This window comes from Phyllobates terribilis, unplaced genomic scaffold (assembly GCF_046119375.1).
Source record: "Phyllobates terribilis strain yellow unplaced genomic scaffold, ASM4611937v1 Scaffold_9__5_contigs__length_417890890, whole genome shotgun sequence".
In the NCBI taxonomy this organism is placed as follows: domain Eukaryota; kingdom Metazoa; phylum Chordata; class Amphibia; order Anura; family Dendrobatidae; genus Phyllobates; species Phyllobates terribilis.
In genome coordinates this window covers 20560898-20587568 of record NW_027362769.1, presented here as the reverse complement: position 1 = coordinate 20587568, position 26671 = coordinate 20560898, and the positions used below count along the sequence as shown (strand labels likewise).

At 45.5% G+C, this 26671-nt stretch overlaps 1 protein-coding gene across 1 annotated transcript in view; it reads right to left on the bottom strand.

The window, feature by feature from the left end:
- Nucleotides 1–26671, bottom strand: part of CUNH2orf80 (chromosome unknown C2orf80 homolog) — a 394484-nt gene that overhangs the window by 154712 nt on the left and 213101 nt on the right. The window contains exons 4-5 of the mRNA XM_073645572.1: nt 23178–23260; nt 3991–4075 (exon numbers count right to left, since the gene is read on the bottom strand). Of these exons, the coding sequence (XP_073501673.1) occupies nt 3991–4075; nt 23178–23260 (168 nt within the window). The remainder of the gene's footprint in view (nt 1–3990; nt 4076–23177; nt 23261–26671) is intronic.

The window sequence follows — 26671 nt, the reverse complement described above, 5'->3', positions numbered from 1 at the left end:
GGAAACTGGAGTTAATGTCTGTGACCGAACTGTAAGAAACCGCCTAAAGGAAATGGGATTTACATACAGAAAAGCTAAACATAAGCCATCATTAACACCTTAACAGAAAAAAACAAGGTTACAATGGGCTAAGGAAAAGCAATCGTGGACAGTGGATGACTGGATGAAAGTCATATTCAGTGATAAATCGCGAATCTGCATTGGGCAAGGTGATGATGCTGGAACTTTTGTTTGGTGCCGTTCCAATGAGATTTATAAAGATGACTGCATGAAGAGAACATGCAAATTTCCACATTCATTGATGATATGGGGCTGCATGTCAGGTAAAGGCACTGGGGAGATGGCTGTCATTACATCTTCAATAAATGCCCAAGTTTACATTGATATTTTGGACAGTTTTCTTATCCCATCAATTGAAAGGATGTTTGGGGATGATGACATCATTTTTCAAGATGATAATGCATCCTGCCATAGAGCAAAAACTGTGAAAACATTCCTTGAAAGAAGACACATAAGGTCAATGTCATGGCCTGCAAATAGTCCGGATCTCAATCCAATTGAAAATCTTTGGTGGAAGTTGAAGAAAATGGTACATGACAAGGCTCCAACCTGCAAAGCTGATCTGGCAACAGCAATCAGAGAAAGTTGGAACCAGATTGATGAAGAGTACTGTTTTTCACTCATTAAGTCCATGCCTCAGAGACTGCAAGCTGCTATTAAAGCCAGAGGTGGTGCAACAAACTACTAGTGATGTATTGGAGTGTTCTTTTATGTGTTTGTTTTTCATGATTCCATAATTTTTTCCTCAGAATTGAGTGATTCCATAATTTTTTCCCTCTGCTTGGTCTGAAAAAAATTACCCTTACTGAGTACCACATTTTTTAACTTGATTTCTTTTAGTGTTTCTTAAAGCCCTAAAGTTGACATTTGAAATTACTTTTTTTTTGTGCCATGTCTGTGATGTGCTTTTTTTCAACAACATTAAACAACTGAATGAACATCTTCCGAGCCCGGTGATTCCATAATTTTTGCCAGGGGTTGTATAATGGCACTTAGTATTGTGTTGTTTTTTTTTTATTAATGATCAGTATTGTGATATTCAGTCACTATGTGGTGGTAATATATAGTCTGGTGATGGTGTGGTGGTATTTGTCCCTTGTATGTGGTATTACTGGTCATTTAAAAAAATGTATGTGACACATTCCCTTAAAAGAAATAAAAATATACCAAAAAAAGATAAAGAAATGTTAAATAGGTTGGAGTAGATTAGGGCCCGGCCAAAAGAGTCTCCTTGTCATGGTGGCGGCTTTTTGCCAAAACAAAATCTCATGGCTAGGTATGTGTTATGGTGTTTGATGGGAACTATTAATATGCGAGGACATGGTGCAGAAGTGGAGTTTTTCCAAGAGTGGGCAGTGGCACTGTAGAAGGTTCGAGGGGTGGAAGCGGAGCTGAGTTGGAGCCTAGGCGGAGTCTCAATGGGGCAAGAAAATTTTGCCAGTATGGGGCCCTGAAATTCCTGGTGGCAGCCCTGGCCGTCAGGGCTTATGCAAAATGGGATTTGGGCGTATATGCCAATGTTGCCATAGACTATAATGGTGCAAACAAAGTGAACATCTGCTCTGTTGGGCATCATTTTCGGGTGCGTACACCTACTGGAGACGGACACCCAGACGCAGTTTACTACGTCGGAATGTCGGCCTCCAGTAGGCGTACACGCCCGAAAATGATCCATGTCAGAGTGATAATCATGACCAACTTGGCTTCAGTGTCAGTATGAGAGTCAAATTCCCCCTTGGTGTCCCTGGGTGAAAATTCATATGGCAACTATTCTCCTGCATTGTTTACAGGTGTATTTAACATATTATGGTTATGTTTGGTTGTTGTTTGAGTTGGCACCTTGGTCTGCTCATTTGTTTGCACTGGCTTAGTTCTTCCTTTATAAGATTCCCATACCATCACACCTTGGAACATTAATTGCACACCCTGTTTACTTTCTTTTGTTTAGTTTTTTTATATATACATGGTATATCTATTTACTCTATGCATCACACTACCATCCATTATTTAAATGTTATTTATATTCTGCGTGTTTTTAAATTTTCCATCTTATATTTACAACCAATGTGGTGGTTTGACTCCGAGGTCTTCAGGTATATATGGATCGTATTTTGTTGTAAATTCAAGTTACCATTGAAAACAATGTTTTCACATTGTACCCTGTGTCTGTTTTCTGCATCCCACACATTCCCTTTTTTTTCTTTTTAAATGGTTTTAATATGTGTACTCCTATGAATTGATGTACCAATAAAGGATTTTCATTATTGGAGAAGAGAGTCTCTTTTTTTCTGTTGGATCAATAGAGATAGATAAGAGATAGAGATAAATAATAGATCTAAATAGACAGACATATAGACAGACAAATAGAGGAGGCTCCATAGTCTTTGTACAGAGGATTCGCTGGATTTGCTTGGACTACTTCGGACCTGAGTGGCATATTTTTTTTATTTAATAAAGTGGTGAACGAGGGAAAGTGTCTTTGTTTTATTTCTCTATGTTTTGTGTGTATGTTCTTTCCAGGTTTCCATTAAATGGACTACGTCGGATTCGGTGGACCATGGTGGACCTGCGTGAGATTTTTTTTTACTAAAGTGGAGGAACTTCACGTTTTTTTATTTATTTATTTATTTAATCATAAAAAGCTGTGCAATTTTATATGTCGAAAGGGTTGTGCAATTATATGTCTGTCTACATCTATCTCTATATCTGTTATCTATTATCTATCTCTGCAGTATTCATTGCTATCCAAATACGCCAGAAAAATGCACGTGAAAAAGCACATTCAAAATGCATTGAAAACGCTTTAAAAATAAATGTTTTTGCTGTTGTATTTTTCCTGCCAAGAGATGTAGAAATGGTGCATCTAAATACTCAACTTATGCACATACCCTTATATTGCAAAGTTACTTCTTTTTACAAGCGCTTTGCAATTCTAACCGTTTAAGAACATTAGACAAACACCTTTAGGCTGAGTTCACACGATGCATATTTAATGCGTTTCCGCTGCGTTTTTGCAGTTGCGTAAACGCCGCGGAAACGCATTAAAAACGCATGGTAGAAGGGCAGCAATGTTCCCCAATTGAAATCCGCATGTGCTGTGCCCATGATGTGGATTTTTCCGCAGCGTAAACGCTGCGCTCAAAAATCCGCAGCATGTCATTTCATTTTGCGTAAACGCGGCGTTTTCACCGCCATTGACTTGCATTACAACGCTCCAATTCCGCAAGACTGCATCTGTACTTGCGTAATTGGTGCGTTCTAATGTGCGGATGGTACCCGGGTGTGGAGGAGAGGAGAGTCTCATCCACACCCAGGTACCATTCAAAAAGCTGTAAAACAAGAATAAAATAAAAAATATATATATACTTACCATCTGTCGGCCCGCGCACCGCTCCTTCTTGGTTCCCGGCACTTGCAGTGAGTTGTAGGACCTGCGCTGACGTCAGAGTCATGTGACGGGTCACGTGACGCTGACGTCGGCAGGTCTTTCAATTCAAAGTTGCCGGAGAGGGAGAACGGATTGAGCAGGACAGCGCGGGCCATCGGAGGTAAGTATATACACTCTCTCGGGTTACACTATATAAATCCATGCTGTTTGCATGTATTTATATAGTGTGACCTAGTTGTCAAGCACTTTCCAGGTGATGCTAAAATCGCCTGGAAAGCGCTTGTCAATCCACATGCGGAAACGCATGTGGAAACGCATGTAAATCCGCATGTATTCCGCAGGAAAAACGCATGCACAATCTGCATGCGTTTTTTCTGCCAGGGAGATGCAGAAATGATGCAGAAATTTTCTGCTTCATTTCTGCATCGTGTGCACATACCCTTAAGCAACATAAAAAGGGTAACTAAAACCCACAAGTGTATATTGCACAATGACAGCTATGTCTTATTGCTAGATGCATATAGTAGTATCCGACTTCTTACCATTAGAATTCCGGCAAAGGAAGATAAAATCATAGCTTCTCTTTCCATCCGATTTGGGTATTTATGATGGTTTAATGCCAACGTGCTAAACAAGAAAAAATATATCAGTTAATTGTGTGATAGTGAAAACGATCTTGAAGATATTTTTTAAAGGGAATCTGTCACCATGATTTTGCTACCTCATCTGAAAGAAGCATGATGCAGGAAAAGAGACCCTGATTCCAGTGATGTATCACTTTGTTTACTGGGTGCAGCAATTGTAAAGCAAAGTTCTTATATATAGCATTTAGCAGAGCTGAAAGAGCTAACCCCGCCCACACTAAAGTTTTCTGTGTGCATTCTATATAAACAGTAAGCTACTTATGAGAAGAGGGGGTGGACGGACCACTGCTCACATGAGGACCAGTCCTGACAGTGATAATCTCCTGGTGATAAAACCTTCATTGTATGGAAACACACAGCCCAGTAAGTGACACATTACTGAATTCTGTGTCTCAGCTGTTACCTCATTCTGTCCTCAAATGACATAGCAAAAACCTGCTCACAAATTCCAATGAATAAGACTAGATATTCTAACCACAATAACAATAGGGGATGAAGGCTGTAGAAGAACATGGGCCCTAGATTTTGAGGGGGCTCAATGGATTTGTAGTTTCTTCTCTTACGCTGACATTAGTGTTTATTATCCCTGTACTGTGTGTATTATCCTTCAGCTTTGTTCGCAAAACGAGAATCAGACACAGCCCCATACTCATCCATTCACTATAATGATTCAGATTAATTCAGTCCTTGCCAGAATGGAGACCGAGTGGAGCACAGAGTTACTCGATCTGGGTAATTATAGTGAATGACTCTGTCTGGATCACATTTTTCAGGGCTTTAGATGGATGCAACTATGGAGTCATGAACGAGTGGCCCAAACATGATATAAACCCAGACTTATCCCTACTGTGTGACAAGTATTTATTAGTGTTGAGCGAGCACTAAAATGCTTGGGTGCTCGATGCTCAGGCCGAGCTCGCCGTGATACTCGGGTGCTCGACCCGAGCAACGAGCCCAATGTTAGTCTATGGGAGACCCGAGCATTTTTGCGGCAGCACCCCCGGCAGTCTTTTAAAAGCCTAACAAGTGCCCAAAATGATAGTGACAGTGCTCAAATGACAGGGTGACAGCATGGGGATCGCCCCAGGAAGCATTTCTGACCCCCAGGTCACTGTTGTCAACAACGTGGTCAGAGGTATTAAGCCACTTTTAAGGGCTCACAATAAAATGTTCAAAAACGAAGCTGAAACTGCTTTCCTGTGAAATATGTTAAGCATGTTCCTTTCCAGGGTAAAGACTTGTGTATAAGGTAAAACAAATAACCAAAAAAAAAAAAAAATACTCCTCCACACCTTGGGCTATGTTCACAAGTAGCATTTTTTATGCGTTTTTGCACTTTTGTATTGCTTTCAACCGTGACAAATGCATGTCATTTTAACATTTTACAACCTTATCTGGCCATGAGCTGTGTGACACATGCATACAGTGCTGAAAAGACATGGGAACAGCATGGGGAAGACCCCTGGAAGCATCTCTGACACCCAGGTCACTGCCTAAATGTGTGCCCATCAGAAGTAATCCTTGCCGCATCAGAAGATGCAGACTTGCAACTATCCCCATGCAAGTCCTTCTCCCAGAGCAGTGTTCAATTGTACCTCCCCCATTCCTTGCAATGCAAGCGCAAGTATGCAGCCTGCCACCCACGCACCCCCAGGCTGCAATACCATACTGCTTGCTTGCACTTGAAATTGGGCCTTTTAGGCATGTGGAGGCGGAATCTGGCCACCACGTCATGGCTGCGTTGGCGGCCTGGTATGTATCCATACTCAGTCCCCAGCCACCCGGCGACCGGGTGTCCACACTCGGTCCCCAGCCGCCCCGCGGCCGGGTGTCCACACACGGTCTCCAGCCGCCTGGGGGCAGCCGGGTGTCCATAAACGGTCCCCAGCCGCCCCTATTTCTCCTGTCAACTTCCCCCCACACGCTTTTCTTAGCCCGGCCTGCTTTAGGGCAGCATTGGACGAGCCCACCAGAGAACCAGACTCCTCCGGTGGGCCCTGGCTTCTCCATCAGGGGAGTTGATAGTGCCAAGGTGAGGAGCATGATGATGATGATAGAAGTTAGGTTAGCATCTGCTTTGTTTTCTTGGAATGCAAGCGTAAGTGTGCAGCCTGCCACCCACCCACCCCCAGGCTACAATACCATACTGCTAGCTTGCACTTGAAATGGGGCCTTTTAGTTTGGAGGAGGCCGAAGCTGTCCACTACCTCATGGCAGCTTCGGCAGCGAGGTATCCATACTCAGTCCCCAGCCGCCCGGCGGCCGGGTGTCCACACACGGTTCCCAGCCACCTGGGGGCGGCCGGGTGTCCATAAACGGTCCCCAGCCGCCCCTATTTCTCCTGTCAACTTCCCACACACTTTTCTTAGCCTGGCCTGCTTTAGGGCAGCATTGGACGAGCCCAGCAGAGAACCAGACTCCTCCGGTAGGCCCTGGCTTCTCCATCAGGGGAGTTGAGAGTGCCAATGTGAGGAGCATGATGATGATGATAGAAGTTAGCATCTGCTTTGTTTTCTTGGAATGCAAGCGTAAATGTTCAGCCTGCCACCCACCTCCAGGCTGCAATACCATACAGCTAGCTTGCACTTGAAATGGGGCCTTTTAGTTTGGAGGAGGAAGAAGCTGGCCACTACCTCATGGCTGCATTGGCAGCGAGGTATCCATACTCAGTCCCCAGCCACCCCTATTTGTCCCGGTGTGCCTTATACATAAGATTAAGCGCGCATACCAAAACATTACCTGTGCCCTCCCCAGTGCATTTAATGGGAAGGACAGCCTATTCCGCTGTAGTGTGTGCATGCCAAACCCCTATTCATGGTACATGCGAAGATGCCTCCCACCCTGCACCTGTCGTTGCAGACTTGCAACTATCCCCGTTCAATTCCTTGTCCCAGGGCAGTGTTCAATAGTACCTCTCCCATTCCTTGCAATGCAAGCGCAAGTATGCAGCCTGCCACCCACCCACCCCCAGGCTGCAATACCATACTGCTAGCTTGCACTTGAAATGGGGCCTTTTAGTTTGGAGGAGGCCGAAGCTGGCCACTACCTCATGGCAGCTTCGGCAGCGAGGTATCCATACTCAGTCCCCAGCCGCCCCTATTTGTCCCTGTGTGCCTTATACATAAGATTAAGCGCGCATACCAAACCATTACCTGTGCCCTCCCCAGTGCATTTAGTGGGAAGGACCGCCTATTCCGCTGTAGTGTGTGCATGCCAAACCCCTGTTCATGGTACATGCGAAGATGCCTCCCACCCTGCACCTGTCGTTGCAGATTTCCAACTATCCCCATTCAAGTCCTTGTCCCAGGGCAGTGTTCAATTGTACCTCTCCAATTCCTTGCAATGCAAGCACAAGTATGCAGCCTGCCACCCACCCACCCCCAGGCTGCAATACCATACTGCTTGCTTGCACTTGAAATGGGGCCTTTTAGGCATTTGGAGGCCGAATCTGGCCACCACGTCATGGCTGCGTTGGTCCCCAGCCACCCGGCGGCCGGGTGTCCACACTTGGTCCCCAGCCACCAGGGGGCGGCCGGGTGTCCATACTCGGTCCCCAGCCGCTCCGCGGCCGGGTGTCCGCACACGGACCCCAGGCGCCTGGGGGCAGCCTGGTGTCCATACACGGTCGCCAGCCGCCCCTATTTCTCCTGTCAACTTCCCCCCACACACTTTTCTTAGCCTGGCCTGCTTTAGGGCAGAATTGGACGAGCCCAACAAAAGAACCAGACTCCTCCAGTGAGCCCTGGCTTCTCCATCAGGGGAGTTGAGAGTGCCAAGGTGAGAAGCATGATGATGATGATAGAAGTTAGCATCTGCTTTGTTTTCTTGGAATGCAAGCGCATGTATGTAGTAGCGGCTAGGCCTGAGGTGGTCAGCGTTTTGGCGCATATCCTACCTCCTCCTAGGATTGCTGGATGTTTTCCTGCTACTATCCCAGTTCTATGACTCCCGTTAAAACAAAGCTTCAGAAGATAAATGATGGATGAGGTGGTGGCAAAGGAGAAAGAGCAGGAGGAACAGGGACCATTCACATCAATATCAAGCCAGTCAACCAAATATGTCTTGTAGGATATGTTTCTATAACAAAAGGAGCGGTTCGGCTACACAGTTATAGGGCATACAGTGAGTGCAATGCTTTCCAAAAATTTCGAGGCACTCCAATGCCCCATGGAAATGACATGGAGGTCAGAGGACCTTAAATAAACAGTTTTTTCCATTTATAGCAACTGGGTCTCCTGTACACTGTTGGCCTAAGCAGTGAATGGAAGGCTTTCCAAAAATTATGAGGAACTGCAATGCCCCTTGAAACAGACGTGGATTACAGCATACTAAAACGCTTCTACCTATTATTGGGGAGTGGGTCTCCCTTAGTTTTCACCTCTGCATTGAAAAGCAAAAACTGACTAAAATTAGGAGGAAATGCAATGCCCGTTGGAAGAGTCGTGGAGGTTAGAGGTAATTAAAAACAACATTTCAATGCCCCTTGGAAGAGCTGTGTTGGTCAGAGTGGCTTAAGAAGACGCTTTTAATGCCCCTTTGAAAAGACGTGGATGTCACAGTAGCTTAACAAGACAGTTTTAATGCCCCTTGGAAGAGACGTGGAGGTCCCAGTAGCTTAACAATACGGTTTTAATGCCCCTCGGAAAAGTGGTGGAGGTCGCAGTAGTTTAACAAGACTCTTTTAATGCCCCTCAGAAGAGACGTGGAGGTCCCAGTAGCTTAACAAGATGCTTTTAATGCCCCTCAGAAGAGATGTGGAGGTCCCAGTAGCTTAACAAGACGGTTTTAATGCCCCTTGGAAAAGTGGTGGAGGTCACAGTAGCTTAACAAGATGGTTTTAATGCCCCTTACAAGAGCCATACAGTACAGCATCTTAAAAATATTATTCCCATAGTCTTTGCTTATGCCTTCCAAGCAAAAGCTGCCAAAAATTAGGACGGAGGAACTTGCAATGCCCCTTACAAGAGCCATGCAGTACAGCATATTACAAACATTATTCCCATTATTGGGAGTGGGTCTCCCATAGTCTTTGCTTATGCCTTCCAAGCAAAAGCTGCCAAAAATTAGGACAGAGGAACTTGCAATGCCCCTTACAAGAGCCATGCAGTACAGCATATTACAAACATTATTCCCATTATTGGGGAGTGGGTCTCCCATAGTCTTTGCTTATGCCTTCCAAGCAAAAGCTGCCAAAAATTAGGAGGAAATGCAATGCCTGTTCGAAGAGTCGTGGAGGTTAGAGTTAATTAAAAACAACATTTCAATGCCCCTTGGAAGAGCTGTGGAGTTCAGGGTGGTTTAACAAGACGCTTTTAATGCCCCTTGGAAAAGTGGTGGAGGTCACAGGAGATTAACAAGACGGTTTGAATGCCCCTTGGAAAAGTGGTGGAGGTCGCAGTAGCTTAACAAGACGGTTTAAATGCCCCTTGGAAGAGACGTGGAGGTCCCAGTACCTTAACAAGACGGTTTTAATGACCCTTGGAAAAGTGGTGGAGGTCACAGTAGCTTAACAAGACGGTTTGAATGCCCCTTGGAAAAGTGGTGGAGGTCCCAGTAGCTTAACAAGACGGTTTAATGCCCCTTGGAAAAGATGTGGAGGTCCCAGTAGCTTAACAAGACGGTTTGAATGCCCCTTGGAAGAAACCTGGAGGTCCCAGTAGCTTAACAAGACAGTTTGAATGCCCCTTGAAAGAGACGTGGAGGTCCCAGTAGCTTAACAAGACGGTTTTAATGCCCCTCAGAAGAGACGTGGAGGTCGCAGTAGCTTAACAAGACTCTTTTAATGCCCCTCAGAAGAGACGTGGGGGTCCCAATAGCTTAACAAGACGGTTTTAATGCCCCTTGGAAGAGTGATGGAGGTCACAGTAGCTTAACAAGACGCTTTTAATGCCCCTTGGAAAAGTGGTGGAGGTCACAGTAGCTTAACAAGATGGTTTTAATGCCCCTTACAAGAGCCACACAGTACAGCATCTTAAAAATATTATTCCCATTATTGTGGAGTTGGTCTCCCTCAGTCTTTGCTTATGCCTTCCAAGCAAAAGCTGTCAAAAATTAGGAGGAAATGCAATGCCCGTTCGAAGAGTCGTGGAGTTTAGAGTTAATAAAAAACAACATTTCAATGCCCCTTGGAAGAGCTGTGGAGTTCAGGGTGGTTTAACAAGACGCTTTTAATGCCCCTTGGAAAAGTGGTGGAGGTCACAGTAGCTTAACAAGACGGTTTGAATGCCCCTTGGAAAAGTGGTGGAGGTCGCAGTAGCTTAACAAGACGGTTTAAATGCCCCTTGGAAGAGACGTGGAGGTCCCAGTAGCTTAACAAGACGGTTTGAATGTCCCTTGGAAGAGACGTGGAGGTCCCAGTAGCTTAACAAGACGGTTTTAATGCCCCTCAGAAAAGTGGTGGAGGTCGCAGTAGTTAACAAGACGCTTTTAATGCCCCTTAGAAGAGACATGGAGGTCGCAGTAGCTTAACAAGACGCTTTCAATGCCCCTCAGAAGAGACGTGGAGGTCCCAATAGTTTAACAAGACAGTTTTAATGCCCCTTGGAAAAGTGATGGAGGTCACAGTAGCTTAACAAGACGCTTTTAATGCCCCTCAGAAGAGACGTGGAGGTCCCAGTAGCTTAACAAGACGGTTTGAATGCCCCTTGGAAGAGACGTGGAGGTCCCAGTAGCTTAACAAGATGGTTTTAATGCCCCTCGTAAATGTGGTGGAGGTCGCAGTAGCTTAACAAGATGCTTTTAATGCCCCTCAGAAGAGGCGTGGAGGTCCCAGTAGCTTAACAAGATGGTTTGAATGCCCCTTGGAAAATACGTGGAGGTCCCAGTAGCTTAACAAGATGGTTTTAATGCCCCTTGGAAAAGTGGTGGAGGTCACAGTAGCTGAACAAGACGGTTTTAATGCCCCTTACAAGAGCCATACAGTACAGCATCTTAAAAATATGATTCCCATTATTGTGGAGTGGGTCTCAGTCTTTGCTTATGCCTTCCAAGCAAAAGCTGCCAAAAATTAGGAGGAAATGCAATGCCCGTTCGAAGAGTCGTGGAGGTTAGAGTTAATTAAAAGCAACATTTCAATGCCCCTTGGAAGAGCTGTGGAGTTCATTGTGGTTTAACAAGACGCTTTTAATGCCCCTCGGAAAAGTGGTGGAGGTCACAGTAGCTTAACAAAACGGTTTGAATGCCCCTTGGAAAAGTGGTGGAGGTCGCAGTAGCTTAACAAGACGGTTTAAATGCCCCTTGGAAGAGACGTGGAGGTCCCAGTAGCTTAACAAGATGGTTTGAATGCCCCGGAAGAGACGTGGAGGTCCCAGTAGCTTAACAAGACGGTTTTAATGACCCTTGGAAAAGTGGTGGAGGTCACAGTAGCTTAACAAGACGGTTTGAATGCCCCTTGGAAAAGTGGTGGAGGTCCCAGTAGCTTAACAAGACGGTTTGAATGCCCCTTGGAAAAGACGTGGAGATCCCAGTAGCTTAACAAGACGGTTTGAATGCCCCTTGGAAGAAACGTTGAGGTCCCAGTAGCTTAACAAGACAGTTTGAATGCCCCTTGAAAGAGACGTGGAGGTCCCAGTAGCTTAACAAGACGCTTTTAATGCCCCTCAAAAAAGTGCTGGAGGTCGCAGTAGCTTAACAAGACGCTTTTAATGCCCCTCAGAAGAGACGTGGAGGTCGCAGTAGCTTAACAAGATGCTTTTAATGCCCCTCAGAATAGACGTGGAGGTCCCAATAGCTTAACAAGACGGTTTTAATGCCCCTTGGAAAAGTGATGGAGGTCACAGTAGCTTAACAAGACGCTTTTAATGCCCCTCAGAAGAGACGTGGAGGTCCCAGTAGCTTAACAAGACGGTTTGAATGCCCCTTGGAAGAGACGTGGAGGACCCAGTAGCTTAACAAGACGGTTTTAATGCCCCTTGGAAAAGTGGTGGAGGTCACAGTAGCTTAACAAGACGGTTTTAATGCCCCTTACAAGAGCCATACAGTACAGCATCTTAAAAATATTATTCCCATTATTGGGGAGTGGGTCTCTCACAGTCTTTGCTTATGCCTTCCAAGCAAAAGCTGTCAAAAACTAGGACGGAGGAACTTGCAATGCCCCTTACAAGAGCCATGCAGTACAGCATATTACAAACATTATTCCCATTATTGGGGAGTTGGTTTCCCATAGTCTTTGCTTATGCCTTCCAAGCAAAAGCTGCCAAAAATTAGGACGGAGGAACTTGCAATGCACCTTACAAGAGCCATGCAGTACAGCATATTACAAACTTTATTCCCATTATTGGGGAGTGGGTCTCCCATAGTCTTTGCTTATGCCTTCCAAGCAAAAGCTGCCAAAAATTAGGACGGAGGAACTTGCAATGCCCCTTACAAGAGCCATGCCGTACAGCATATTACAAACTTTATTCCCATTATTGGGGAGTGGGTCTCCCATAGTCTTTGCTTATGCCTTCCAAGCAAAAGCTGCCAAAAATTAGGACGGAGGAACTTGCAATGCCCCTTACAAGAGCCATGCTGTACAGCATATTACAAACATTATTCCCATTATTGGGGATTGGGTCTCCCATAGTCTTTGCTTATGCCTTCCAAGCAAAAGCTGCCAAAAATTAGGATGGAGGAACTTGCAATGTGCCTTACAAGAGCCATGCAGTACAGCATATTACAAACTTTATTCCCATTATTGGGGAGTGGGTCTCCCATAGTCTTTGCTTATGCCTTCCAAACAAAATCTGCCAAAAATTAGGAGGAAATGCAATGCCCGTTCGAAGAGTCGTGGAGGTTAGAGTTAATTAAAAACAACATTTCAATGCCGCTTGGAAGAGCTGTGGAGTTCAGAGTGGTTTAACAAGACGCTTTTAATGCCCCTCAGAAGAGACGTGGAGGTCCCAGTAGCTTAACAAGACAGTTTGAATGCCCCTTGCAAGAGACGTGGAGGTCCCAGTAGCTTAACAAGACGGTTTTAATGACCCTTGGAAAAGTGGTGGAGGTCGCAGTAGCTTAACAAGACGGTTTGAATGCCCCTTGGAATAGTGGTGGAGGTCGCAGTAGCTTCACAAGACAGTTTAAATGCCCCTTGGAAGAGACGTGGAGGTCCCAGTAGCTTAACAAGACAGTTTTAATGCCCCTCAGAAAAGTGGTGGAGGTCGTAGTAGCTTAACAAGTTTGTTTAAATGCCCCTTGGAAGAGACGTGGAGGTCCCAGTAGCTTAACAAGACAGTTTGAATGCCCCTTGCAAGAGACGTGGAGGTCCCAGTAGCTTAACAAGACGGTTTTAATGACCCTTGGAAAAGTGGTGGAGGTCGCAGTAGCTTAACAAGACGGTTTGAATGCCCCTTGGAAAAGTGGTGGAGGTCGCAGTAGCTTAACAAGACGGTTTGAATGCCCCTTGGAAAAGACGTGGAGGTCCCAGTAGCTTAGCAAGACTGTTTGAATGCCCCTTGGAAGAGACGTGGAGGGCCCAGTACCTTAACAAGATGGTTTTAATGCCCCTCAGAAAAGTGCTGGAGGTCGCAGTAGCTTAACAAGATGCTTTTAATGCCCCTCAAAAGAGACGTGGAGGTCCCAATAGCTTAACAAGGCGGTTTTAATGCCCCTAGGAAAAGTGGTGGCGGTCACAGTAGCTTAACAAGACACTTTTAATGCCCCTCAGAAGAGACGTGGAGGTCCCAGTAGCTTAACAAGACGGTTTTAATGCCCCTTGGAAGAGACGTGGAGGTCCCAGTAGCTTAACAAGATGGTTTTAATGCCCCTTGGAAAAGTGGTGGAGGTCACCTTACAAGAGCCATACAGTACAGCATCTTAAAAATATTATTCCCATTATTGGGGAGTGGGTCTCCCACAGTCTTTGCTTATGCCTTCCAAGCAAAAGCTGACAAAAATAAGGACGGAGGAGCTTTCAATAATGGCAACACGGACCACGGTCACCCTGGTGGTATAGTGGTGGTGGAGGCTGAGGATAAGGAGAAGAACATAAAACAGCCAAAATGAGGAAGCGTATACCCATGTGTGGGTGTGAAGCGGTGCATGTGAATATACCTCCCGAAATAACAAAGTGGATTTGACTTTATGTTACTCTGCTGTCATTTGGTGGTGATGAGAAGCCTGGCCCAATCCAGCCCTTGTTCATTTTGATAAGGGTCAGCTTGTCAGCATTGTCAGTTGACAGGCGAGTGCGCTTATCAGTTATAATTCCCCCAGCGGCACTAAAAACACGCTCCGATAACACGCTAGCGGCAGGGCAGGCCAGGACCTCCAAGACGTATAGAGTGAGTTCATTCCAAGTGTCCAGCTTGGATACCCAATAATTAAAAGGCACAGAGGAATCACGGAGGATGCTGGTACGGTCGGTAAGGTACTCCCTCACCATCTTTTGAAACTTTCCACTCCTTGTGAGAGTACCCCACGCCTCAGGGTCTGTCCGAAGGGAGGGTCTGAGAAAACTGTCCCAGAACGTTGACAGTGTTCCACTGCCTCTGCTGGATTGGAGTTGCGTGTCTCTCGCATGTACACCTTGGTTGGGCAACGAACTGTGACCTCTGCCGCTAGCGTGTTCAGATGGGAATTTTTTTAACAGTTCTGCAGCAAGGACCTTCTGGTACTGCCCCATTTTTGTAGACCTGTCCGCCTCAGGAATAAGAGAGTAAAAGTTCTCCTTGTAGCGGGGGTCTAAAAGTGTCACCAACCAGTAATGACTGTCACCCAACATTTTGACAACGCGAGGGTCACGGTTAAGGCAGCATAACATAAAGTCAGACCATGTTCTCCTCCTCCTCCTCCTCCTCCTCCCCCCTGTCCTCAGGCCACACACGCTGAACCGACGGTATGACAGTTGTACAGGTACTACCATCTACAGCGCATGATACAATCTCCGGTTCTTTCTCCTCCTCCTCCTCCTCCTCTCCCTCATTGTCCCCCAATGCACGTTGGGATGAGATGAGGCTGGGCTGTGTGTAATCGACCGCTAAGGCTTCTTGATCCATCTCATCATACTCTGGCTGCAATGCCTCCTCTTTAATTCTCTGTAGAGAGCATTGCAAAAGACAGACAAGTGGAATGCTGACGCTAATGATGGCGTCATCGCCACTCACCATCTTGGTGGACTCCTCAAAGTTTGTCAAGATGGTACATATATCAGACATCCAGGTCCACTCCTGAGGTCTTATGTGTGGAGTCTGACCTGAATATCGACGGCCTTGTTGCAGCTGGTACTCCACAACTGCTCTCTTCTGCTCACAAATCCTTTCCAACATGTGGAGGGTAGAGTTCCAACGTGTGGGGACATCAACACACCTGTTGCCGCTTGGCGGAGGCAGTACTGCAGTGCTTCCAGCTTGTAACTGATGTGGTGATATCTGAGATTGAGGCTGAACGTGAGGAGGAGGAGGATGCACAGGAGCTGTACACTGTGGGGGCAACTGTGACTGACATAGGGCCCGCAATCCTCGGTGTGGGGAGGATGTGTTCCGTCCCAAGGTCCGACTGGGTCCCGGCTTCCACTATGTTTACCCAGTGTGCCGTCAGGGAGATGTACCGTCCCTGGCCACAAGCACTTGTCCACGTGTCCGTTGTCAGGTGGATTCACACAGTAACTGCATTGTTGAGGGCACGGCAGTGTAGTGCGGGGATGGCACACCGGGCAAAATAGTGTCGGCTGGGGACCGAGTACCGAGGGACGGCCACCGCCATAAGGTTGCGGAAGGATTCCGTCTCCACCAGCCTAAAAGGCAGCATTTCCAATGCATCAGTCGTGAAATGTGGGAATTTAGGACTGTGGCCTGTGGGGCGTTGGCTGCGAATTTCCGCTTTCGTTCAAAGGTCTGGGATATGGACGTGGACGCTGATGCTGTTTCTTGAGAAACTGCCAGAACAAGTGAAGACTGAGAGGAGGGGGCATCTTTGCATGCAGTATGGACAGATGATTGCCTTGCACACACAACAGGGGGTTCTATTGCAGTGGTGACACCCGCTGACACTGGTCGTGGACCCTGGGGTTCACCCCACAAAGTCGGGTGCTTTGCTGCCATGTGCCTGATCATGCTGGTGGTGGTCAGGCTGGTAGTTTTGTCACCCCTGCTGATGCTGGCATGGCAGGTGGTACAAATTGCCTTTTTGGGGTTATCAGCAGAGTCTTTAAAAAATTCCAGACTCTGGAAGACCTACAGTTTGCACTGGCAACGTCCCTCGTGTTGGTGTTACGGGGAACTGTTGCCTGCCTTCTGTGTGCGGCCACCACACTGCTTCTTCCTGCCTGTTGGGGTACTCTGCCTCCCTCACCCTGTGTGCTGCTGTCCTCGCTCTGCATGTCCTCCTGCCACATTGGGTCAGTTACTAGATCATCCACCACCTCCTCCTCTTCCACTTGCGCACCACGATCCTCCTCCTCACTTCCTGGCAATTGTGTCTCGTCATCGTCCACCTCTTGTGACAAATTGCCAGCGTCGACTTCCTGTGGCCGTGGCTGTTCAAATATTTGGGCATCGCTACATGGGATCTCCTCTTCCACCACTTCAAGCGGAGCAGGTGAGGGGCACAAATCTGGAAATGGACCAGTGAACAGCTCTTCAGAGTGTCCAAGTGTGGGATCAGTTGCTGTCTGACGACACTCGGCATGGTGGGAGGAAGGAGCATCAGGGTGAGGAGGAGTATGCGGTCGAGACTCACGGCTACTAAGAGTTGACCGTGTGGAAGACAGACCGGAGGTGGTGGTGCCCAGGTAACTGGAAGTATTATCTGCTATCCAATTAATAACCAGTTCACAATGATCAGTTCGCAATACTGGTGTTGTTCTGTGCTTCCCTAGTAATTCGGTCAAGAAGTGGGAGCGAGAAGATGTGGCTGTTGGTTGTGGCACATTTTCACCTTGGCCACGGCCCCATCCTCTGCATGCACCATCACCAGAACGTCCAGTTCCACGTCCCTTGCCACGCGCCTTGCCCATTGTAAAGGAAGTAAAATAGCTTACACTCGCACTATCAATGGAAAAAGGGTAACAAAAAGTAGATTAGAACCGTGGAAGAGGAAAACCACAGTTCTATTTCTCTGGCCTACACCCGACTCTTTTAAACAATCTGAACAATCAGGGAGAAACTATTACTGTTTTTCTTTACGGAAAAAATACCAAAAGCTGAATAATTGAGATTTTTTACCGTGGAATGGCAAAACCACAGTTATAGTTTACTGGGGTATACCAGAAAATTTTAAATAGATATATTTGCGGCTGAACAGTGAGCGACACACTCAAACTGGGTTTTTTTAGGTAAAAATGGCCCAAAAGCGGATAATACAGAGGTTTGAACCGTGGAACTGCAAAAACACACTTCTATTTCTCGGGCCTACACCAGACTATTTTCAACAGATATATTTGTGTCTGAACAATCTGGAGACACTATTACTGTTTTTCTTTACGGCAAAAAATGCCAAAAGCAGGATAATACAGAGATTTGACCCGTGGAACTGCAAAACCACACTTCTATTTCTCGGGCCTACACCAGACTATTTTCAACAGATATATTTGTGTCTGAACAATCAGGAGACACTATTACTGTTTTTCTTTACGGCAAAAAATGCCAAAAGCAGGATAATACAGAGATTTGACTCGTGGAACTGCAAAACCACACTTCTATTTCTTGGGCCTACACCAGACTATTTTCAACAGATATATTTGTGTCGGAAAAATCAGGGAGACACTATTAGGTTTTTTTTACGGCAAAAAATGTCAAAAGCAGGGTGATAGAGATTTTTTACCGTGGAACTGCAAAACCACAGTTATAATTTACTGGTGTATACCAGACTATTTTAAATATATATATTTGCTGCTGAACAGTGAGTGACACACTCAAACTGGTTTTTTTTAGATACAAATGGCCCAAAAGTGGGTAATACAGAGGTTTGAACCGTGGAACTGCAAAACCACACTTCTGTTTCTCTGGCCTACACCAGACTATTTTCAACAGATATATTTGTGTCTGAAAAATCAGGGAGACACTATTAGTTTTTTTTTTACGGCAAAAAATGCCAAAAGCAGGATAATACAGAGATTTGACCCGTGGAACTGCAAAACCACACTTCTATTTCTCGGGCCTACACCAGACTATTTTCAACAGATATATTTGTGTCGGAAAAATCAGGGAGACACTATTAGGTTTTTTTTACAGCAAAAAATGTCAAAAGCAGGGTAATAGAGATTTTTTACCGTGGAACAGCAAAACCAGTTATAATTTACTGGTGTATACCAGACTTTTTTAAATATATATATTTGCGGCTGAACAGTGAGCGACACACTCAAACTGTTTTTTTTTTTACGCCAAAAAATGCCAAAAGCAGGATAATAGAGATTTTTTACCGTGGAACAGCAAAACCACAGTTATAATTTACTGGTGTATACCAGACTTTTTAAAATATATATATTTGCGGCTGAACAGTGAGCGACACACTCAAACTGGGTTTTTTTAGATACAAATGGCCCAAAAGCGGATAATACAGAGGTTTGAACCATGGAACTGCAAAACCACACTTCTATTTCTCTAGCCTACACCAGACTATTTTCAATAGATTCAGAGACACACTTTTTTTTTTTTTTTTTTGGGGGGGGGGGGGGGGGGACAACAAAAGGTTAATAAGACGGGTATTTGTACAGTGTGAAGGAGGAAAAAAAAAGAGGATTTAGATGAAAAAAAAAGGATTTTTCCTGGCCCCCGAGACCTGGAGCTAAGGCCAGTAATTTCAGCAACAGGAGCACACAGGACTGTAATGCAGCATTTGCTGGTATAACCACTGCGTCTCCTATATGCCTGCCTGCCTGCCTGATATCTGGGATGGATATTAGTCCTGAGAAGGACTGTTTGTTTGATCTGGCAGCCTTTACAGACCCTACACTAACTATTTCGCAGTATATATCTCTCCCTAAATCAGCAGCGCTGTCCCTACACTGTCTGATCCCAGCCGTCTGTGTCCAAGATGGCGGCGCCCGGTTTTAAATACTCGACCTGACGCTGTGCGGCCAGCCAATCAATGTAATGCCCACAACCAACATGGCTGCGGCATTACAGTGACTGGCTGGCAATCCCTGCATGTTCATTGGCTCTGTAAAGAGCGCCAAACATGCAGGGCGGAGACCCGAGCTCCCGCCTGAGTAACCCGGAAATGCTCAGTGCTCGCCGAACATCCCAAGTAGCGTGATGCTCGGGCGAGTACCGAGCAGTGTCGAGCATGCTCGCTCAACACTAGTATTTATCTCTGCACTTGACATCACTGTATGCTTTATCCTTGCATTATGGTGCGGCATTTATTTTCTTTAGTCATGACTGACATGTTTTGTCGTGAGCTGTGACATCATTATACTTATTAACCCTGTTCGGTAACATAATAACATGCTGTTTGATATTATTGCTTCCGCTATGTGCATACTTATGCCGAGCTTGGCTTCTCTTTGCTGTGACATGACTGGTCTTTAGCCATTACTGTGTTCTCTGACATAATTCTTGTTCTGTTATAACACCGTGTGCGTTACTCCTCCTATTATGATGTTATTTTATTATCTCTGTGCTATGATATCACAGAGGTCCTTATCAATTAATTGTGATCCTACAATGTTTATCATCGCTTTTTAGAATAACCCCTGGTCTGTGACATCACTGTGTGCATTGTGCTACATTATGACCCTGCATTTATCATCTGTGTGCTGTCATAGCACTGAGGGTCTTAGCTATTAACCTGGCCATTACTGTTCTGTGGATTCAGTGGCATGTCTTTGAGCTATATCCACTCTGACTGGGGTCTTACATGTTGTGAACTTTGTGGGTGAATATATGGAATTTACATTTTACATCTATTGCCGAATTACTGAAAATTCGTTATAGTGTAGAAAAGATTATGAAGTAATCATATTTTTTGCATATCTTATGAACGCGTTGTGTGAATTGCCCGTGGGCTGTGATGCTTATCAGAAGTTTTGAGAGAGCCTTGCACACGTAGCGAGGTAGCAGTGAGTTTGGATTGACTAAGTTAAGGATTGTATTATCTCATTTTACAGTATATACCCATTTTTTTTTACATCAAATGTACAGTTATACAAGAAAGGCCTTCCATCTAATAAAGCGCTGCCCAATTGACTGAAATACACAAAATAAGCAGAAATTTAACAACTATATATCAGTCTACTCAGCTCATCCCAGTCTGTACCATGCTGTCTCCATTTTTACTGTGACAGGTTTACTTTAAGAGGGTTGTCTAGACTGCGCTTTGTGAGGATTCTCCGGCGCCGGCACTGGGAATAACGGTCATTTGACCGCAACTATGCGCTATGCATACTTCTTACAGAGCGCACAAGTCTACAGTAACATACAGTGACTGCAGACTTTTAATTTAAGACCAATCAACCCCTTTAAGGAGTTAATTGGTGCCATCAATGTTTATTTCTAGCGGATAAACGTGTCATGGTCATGTGAAAATCAGCCTCCTATATCCATCCTGTAACTATAATCAGTCCTGCATCAGGGTCTCTTAAAATAAATATTTCAGAATACTTAGATGTTTTCAGATTCTGTGGTTCTACAATACTAGCTATTGAACCAGTTCTACGCCCGAGTGGCAAGCATTTTTATTGGCATATGGTCTCCCATGCCGGTATGTGCTGCCCCCCTCCTGGTATTTGTGCTGCCCCCATCATCCTATCCTGGTATGCATGGCACCCCTCATCCCTATCCTGTAATGCATGGCACCCTTCACCCCCAATCCTGGAATGCATGGCACCCCTCATCCCCAATCCTGGTATGCATGGCTCTCTCATCCCCAATCCTGATATGCATGGCTCCCTCATCCCAAATCCTGGTATGCATGGCTCCCTCATCCCCAATCCTGGTATGCATGGCTCCCTCATCCCCAATCCTGGTATGCATGGCTCCCTCATCCCCAATCCTGGTATGCATGGCTCCCGTCACCCCCAATCCTGGTTAGCATGGCACCCGTCAACCCCAATCCTGGTATGCATGGCTCCCGTCACCCCCAATCCTGGTTTGCATGGCACCCGTCAACCCCAATCCTGGTATGCATGGCACCCCTCATCCCCCAATCCTGGTATACATGGCACCCCTCATCCCCCAATCCTGGTATACATGGCACCCCTCATCCCCAATCCTGGAATGCATGCACCTCTCATCCCCAATCCTGGTATGCATGGCACCCCTCATCCCCAATCCTGGTATGCATGGCATCCCTCATCATCAATCCTAGTATGCATGGCACCCCTCATCCCCAATCCTGGTATGCATGGCATCCCTCATCCCCAATCCTGGTATGCATGGCACCCCTCATCCCCAATCCTGATATGCATGGCACCCCTCATCCCCAATCCTGGTATGCATGGCACCCCTCATCCCCAATCCTGGTATGCATGGCACCCCTCATCCCCAATCCTGGTATGCATGGCACCCCTCATCCCTAATCCTGGTATGCATGGCACCCCTCATCCCCAATCTGGGTATGCGTGGCTCCCTCATCCCCAATCCTGGTATGAATGGCTCCCTCACCCCCAATCCTGTTATGCATGGCACCCCTCATCCCCAATCCTGTCATGCATGGCACCCCTCATGCCCAATCCTGGTATACATGGTACCCCTCATCCCTATCCTGGTATGTATGGTACCCCTCATCCTGGTATGCATGGCACCCCATCCCTCATCCTGGTATGCATGGTACACCTCATCCCTATTCTGGTATGTATGGTACCCCTCATCCTGGTATGCATGGTACCCCTTATCCCAATTCTGGTATGTATGGCCTCCTCATCCCAGAAACCTGGTATGCATGGCACCCAATCCCTCATCCTAGTATGCATGGCACCCCTCATCCTTATCCTGGTATGCATGGTACCCCTCATTCCTATTCTGGTATGCATGGTACCCCTCATCCTGGTATGCATGCCACCCCATCCCTCATCCTGGTATGCATGGCACCCCGCATTCCAATCCTGGTATGTATGGTACCCCTCATCCCTATTCTGGTATGCATGGCACCCCTCACTCCCCAATCCTGGTATGCATGGTCCCCTCACCCCCCAATCCTGGTATGCATGGTCCCCTCACCCCCCAATAATGGTATGTGTGGTACCCCTCATCCTGGTATGTATGGTCCGCTCATCCCCCAATCCTGGTATGTGTTGTACACCTCACCCCCCAATCCTGGTATGTGTGGTACCCCTCACCCCGCAATCTTGGTATGCATGGACCCCTCACCCCCCAATCCTGGTATGCGTGGTCCCCTTATACCCCAATAATGGTATGTGTGGTACCCCTCATCCTGGTATGCATGGTCCCCTCACCCCCCAATCCTGGTATTGTGGTACCCCTCATCCTGGTATGCATAATCCCCCTCACCCCACAATCCAGGTATGCATGGTCCCCTCACCCCACAATCCTGGTATGCTTGGAACCCCTCATCCCCCCAATCCTGGTATGTGTGGACCCCTCACCCCCCAATCCTGGTATGTGTGGACCCTTCACCCCCCAATCCTGGTATGTGTGGCCCCCTCATCCCCCAATCCTGGTATGTATGGCCCCCCTCATCCCTTTCACGCTGTACACACATACAAAAAAATAAACACTTATACTCACCTGTCTTCCCTGTGCTCCAGCGCTGCGGCGTCCTGTTCTGCCGTAGGCCGGGGGAGGAGTGCAGATGTGTCTTCAGTAAAATGGCGCCGGATAGCGCTATGCGCATGCGCCGATCCGACGCCTCACTCCTGCCCCTGTCTCCGGTGAATAGAGGCACTGCGGCAACGCTCCTCCGGGTCAGGTAAGTATGTAAGTATGGCGCCGGAGATCGCGGTATGTGTTCAGTGTCTACGCATACCACGATCTCCGGCACCATACACTCCTCTTACCTGTAACAGCTGGATGCGGTCTTCTGTCTGGAGCCAGACTGCACGTCACGCATGTGCAGTCTATAAAGGCTTCAGACAGAGACCTGCATCCCCCGTTATATTATAGATTTATACAGATGAGATCTGTAATTGTTTCTCTAGGTCAAAAAAAATCTACCGAATATTAGGAGTCATTTGTCTTTCTTTTGTCATTATAAATTACTATAATACTTACAGTCTTTCCTTATCAAGTGATTCACTTCCTTTAGAATAACTAAGCCACTGCAATGCCACTCCCATGGCCAGATCATAATGAGCCTAGAAATAAAAAGATATTTACATAATAATGAAATTGTATACTAGCTGAGCAAACAAGATATCCTATTTTTCCGTCCACCTACTGTAGCTGTATGAGGTTTGTTTTTTGCGGGATGAGTTGTACTATTGAATGACATCATTCATTTTATCATGTTTTGTGCTAGAAGATGGGAAAAAAATTCCAAGTGTGGATAATCTTTATTTTTTATTGGGGGGGTTATTTACATTGTTCAATATAGAGTAAAAATGACCCAGAAATAGGATTCTCCAAGTCAGTACGATTAATACAAATGAAACTGTATAAAATCTTGTTTTTCGCAACCTGAGCCACATTTTTATTTATACCATTTGAGGGTAGAAACCATTTTTTGATCATCTCTGCATTTTTTGCCCTGTTGTTGCAGTCGAAAAACTGAAATTCTGGCGTTTTTAATTTAGCTAATTAATTTTATGTTTTGATAGATTAGACTTTTATAAATGTTACGATATATGTATATTTTTTTTATTTCTTAGTTTTTAATGGGGGATAAGGAAGGTGATTTGAACTTTTATAGTTTTTCTATTTTTTTTATATATTTTTAAAAACATTTCTATGTACTTTGTATTGTATTTGCTAGTCCCCTTAGTGCACTTGAACCTAGGATTTTCTGATCGCTTGTGCTAGTACAGCAGGACCACAGTATTGCTGTATATTGCAAAAAATAACAGTCACCTTTGAACGCCAGACACAGGCTGGCATTCAAAGGATTACCATTATGCCAGGCATGGGAGTCTTCAGCAGACCCCTGGATGTCATGGCAACCCATCGACACAGAGATTGACAGGCTCCACACTCAGCTGATTCAGGCAGATGATGGCTGAATAATACAGCCATCATCATCCGGCAAAAATGCTGGCTCAGTTCCTGCTGAACCCTCATCAAAGTCAGGGTGGCGACATGTAACATACAAGTACGTCATATGTCGGTAAGGAGTTAGCAGGTTTATCCGAAATAAGAATATAGGCCTCCATTCATCAAAGTGTTTATACATAGTAACATAGTAATGTAGGTTGAATAAAGACCTAGGTCCATCCAGTTCAACCTTTCTCCCCCAATTGTACTCCCTACACTAACTTACTAACTTACTGGGACTAGGCCTCACAAATGTATTATTACCATTTTTATTATTGCTGCACCATTACAATTAAAAATAAACCCGTTTATAATTTTTTAATTTGTTTTATATTTTGTATTACTCTTGTGATTCCAATAATGGTATCACTAAAATCCCTATTCCTAAATCTGTTTATCCAGAAGAAGACAAAAATCCCAGGACACATTCAGTAAAACATACCAGTAAAACACTTTGAAAAGTCACAAAAATTTTACGGAACACAGATTTATTAAAATATTTTGCAATATTTTTTTTGTTTTCAAACCAGTTTCAGGCAGCTCTGCCATAATGAGCAGAGCTGAGGAAGAGCTAGGACACAACCTGGCAATGTTCGCCCATCAAATTCATCAATAGTGGTGGCATTCTTTACACCAGAAATGTTGCTACAGTCCTTGACTAGCATAGCATTTCTGGTGAGGTTCACGGAGGCACACGACATTGAAAAGATGCACCGAAATTATTAAGTGGCATGAGCCTCTTAATAAATTTGGCACATACTACTGCAAAACACCCTTTCAAAAGAGTAAAGTTGCAGGCCCATAGTATCAGGATTCTTTTCTTACAGGGAAACTTTTGTCATTGGGCTCTGCCCGGTTTTTCCACTTCGTTCATTAGAATGTTGGTGTGCTGCAATACAACAGCCCAAAAGTGAGAGTTGAGCTATTTATGAAAAAAAATTGGTAACCTCATGTGATTTCTTTAAAGGGAATCTGTCAGTAGGATCAACCCTTGTAAGCCATCTATATAGGCACACATGTCATAGGAAAATGAATAACATGATACCGTGATACCAGTGATCCTATGTCTTACTCTAGAGAAAACCAAGTTTTTCTTATATGTAAATGAGATGTTCAGTGGCATAACTAGAGTCCAATGGGCCCTGGTACAAAATTTGGACCTAGGCCTCTTCCTGCATGTTCGTTAAATGTATGGGCCATTGTAGTGTTACAGATAGTGTGAAGACATATGTGTTCACCCCCCCATGTAACAATGTCCCACTCTTGTCCACTTCCTGTATTAATGTCTCCCATCCTTTCCTGTAATATTATCTCTGATCTTGGGACCCTTCCCGGTATAATGTCCTTCATCCTGCTATAATGTCTCCCTTTCCTGCTATAATGTCCTCTGTACTGGAACCCTTTCTGGTATAATGTCTCCCTTTGCAGGTATAATGTCACCCATCCTGGGCCCCTTACAGTAATATATGTCCCCCATCCTGTTATAATGTCCCCCATCCTGGGCTTGTTCCAGTAATAATGTCCCTGTTTGGTGGCACTTTAGCAACAGAAGTAAAAAATAAAATAAACAATTCTACTTACCTTCCCCCTCTCACATGACTTTTGGCATCCTTGTCTATTGCAGACACAGAAGTTGGCAGCTGACTTCATTGTGCAAGTGATGGGCAGCGAATGATGTCACTGCCATTCGCCACTTGCACGTCGATGTCAGCTGCCGTCCTCCAATTGGCAGGAAGCATGTGCAGGGCAGGAATCCGGGGGGAACTCTGTGCCACAGTACATTTCAGCTGAATGTGGATGAATATCCAACTGAAATATTTGCTGACATCGGCATAGGGCCCCCTCTAGCATAGGCCTGCTTGCGATCGTAGAGAGGATGCCCCTGGTGCTGTTCAGGACTATAAATAGGTTACTGGATGCAACATGCAGACAAGGATAAAGCGGAAGTAACCAAATAAACTATTTATTTTCCTAACATGGGTGTAAGAAGGGGTAGTGTTTACGGGAAGTAAATCGTATGAGGGCAGAGTGTTTACAGTAAGTAATATATGATATACAATATACAATGCGTTTTCAAGCACACTATAACTTTTGCAGCAGGTTTTCTCTATGTTATCAGGTAAAGTCCTAATGAAGGCAATGGTCACAGTACTAAGGGTATACCATATTTTTCGGACTATAAGACACACTGGACCATAAGACGCACCTAGGTTTTAGTGGAGGAAAATAGGAAAAAAAATATTTAAGCAAAAAATGTGGTCATGATGCCGTTATAGGGGAGGGAGTCTGCTGCTGACACTGGTATTGGGGTAATGTCCCCCAATTCTGTTAATATCCTCCATCCTAGTATGTATGACCCCTCCTTCCTGGTATACGTGGCCCCCATCTCATCTTGGTACACGTGGCCCTCATCCCCATCCTGGAATGCATGCCACCCCTTGATCCCCCATCCTGATATTCATGGCACCCTTTTGATCTGCCATCCTGGTATGCATGGCACCCCCTGATCCCCATCCTAG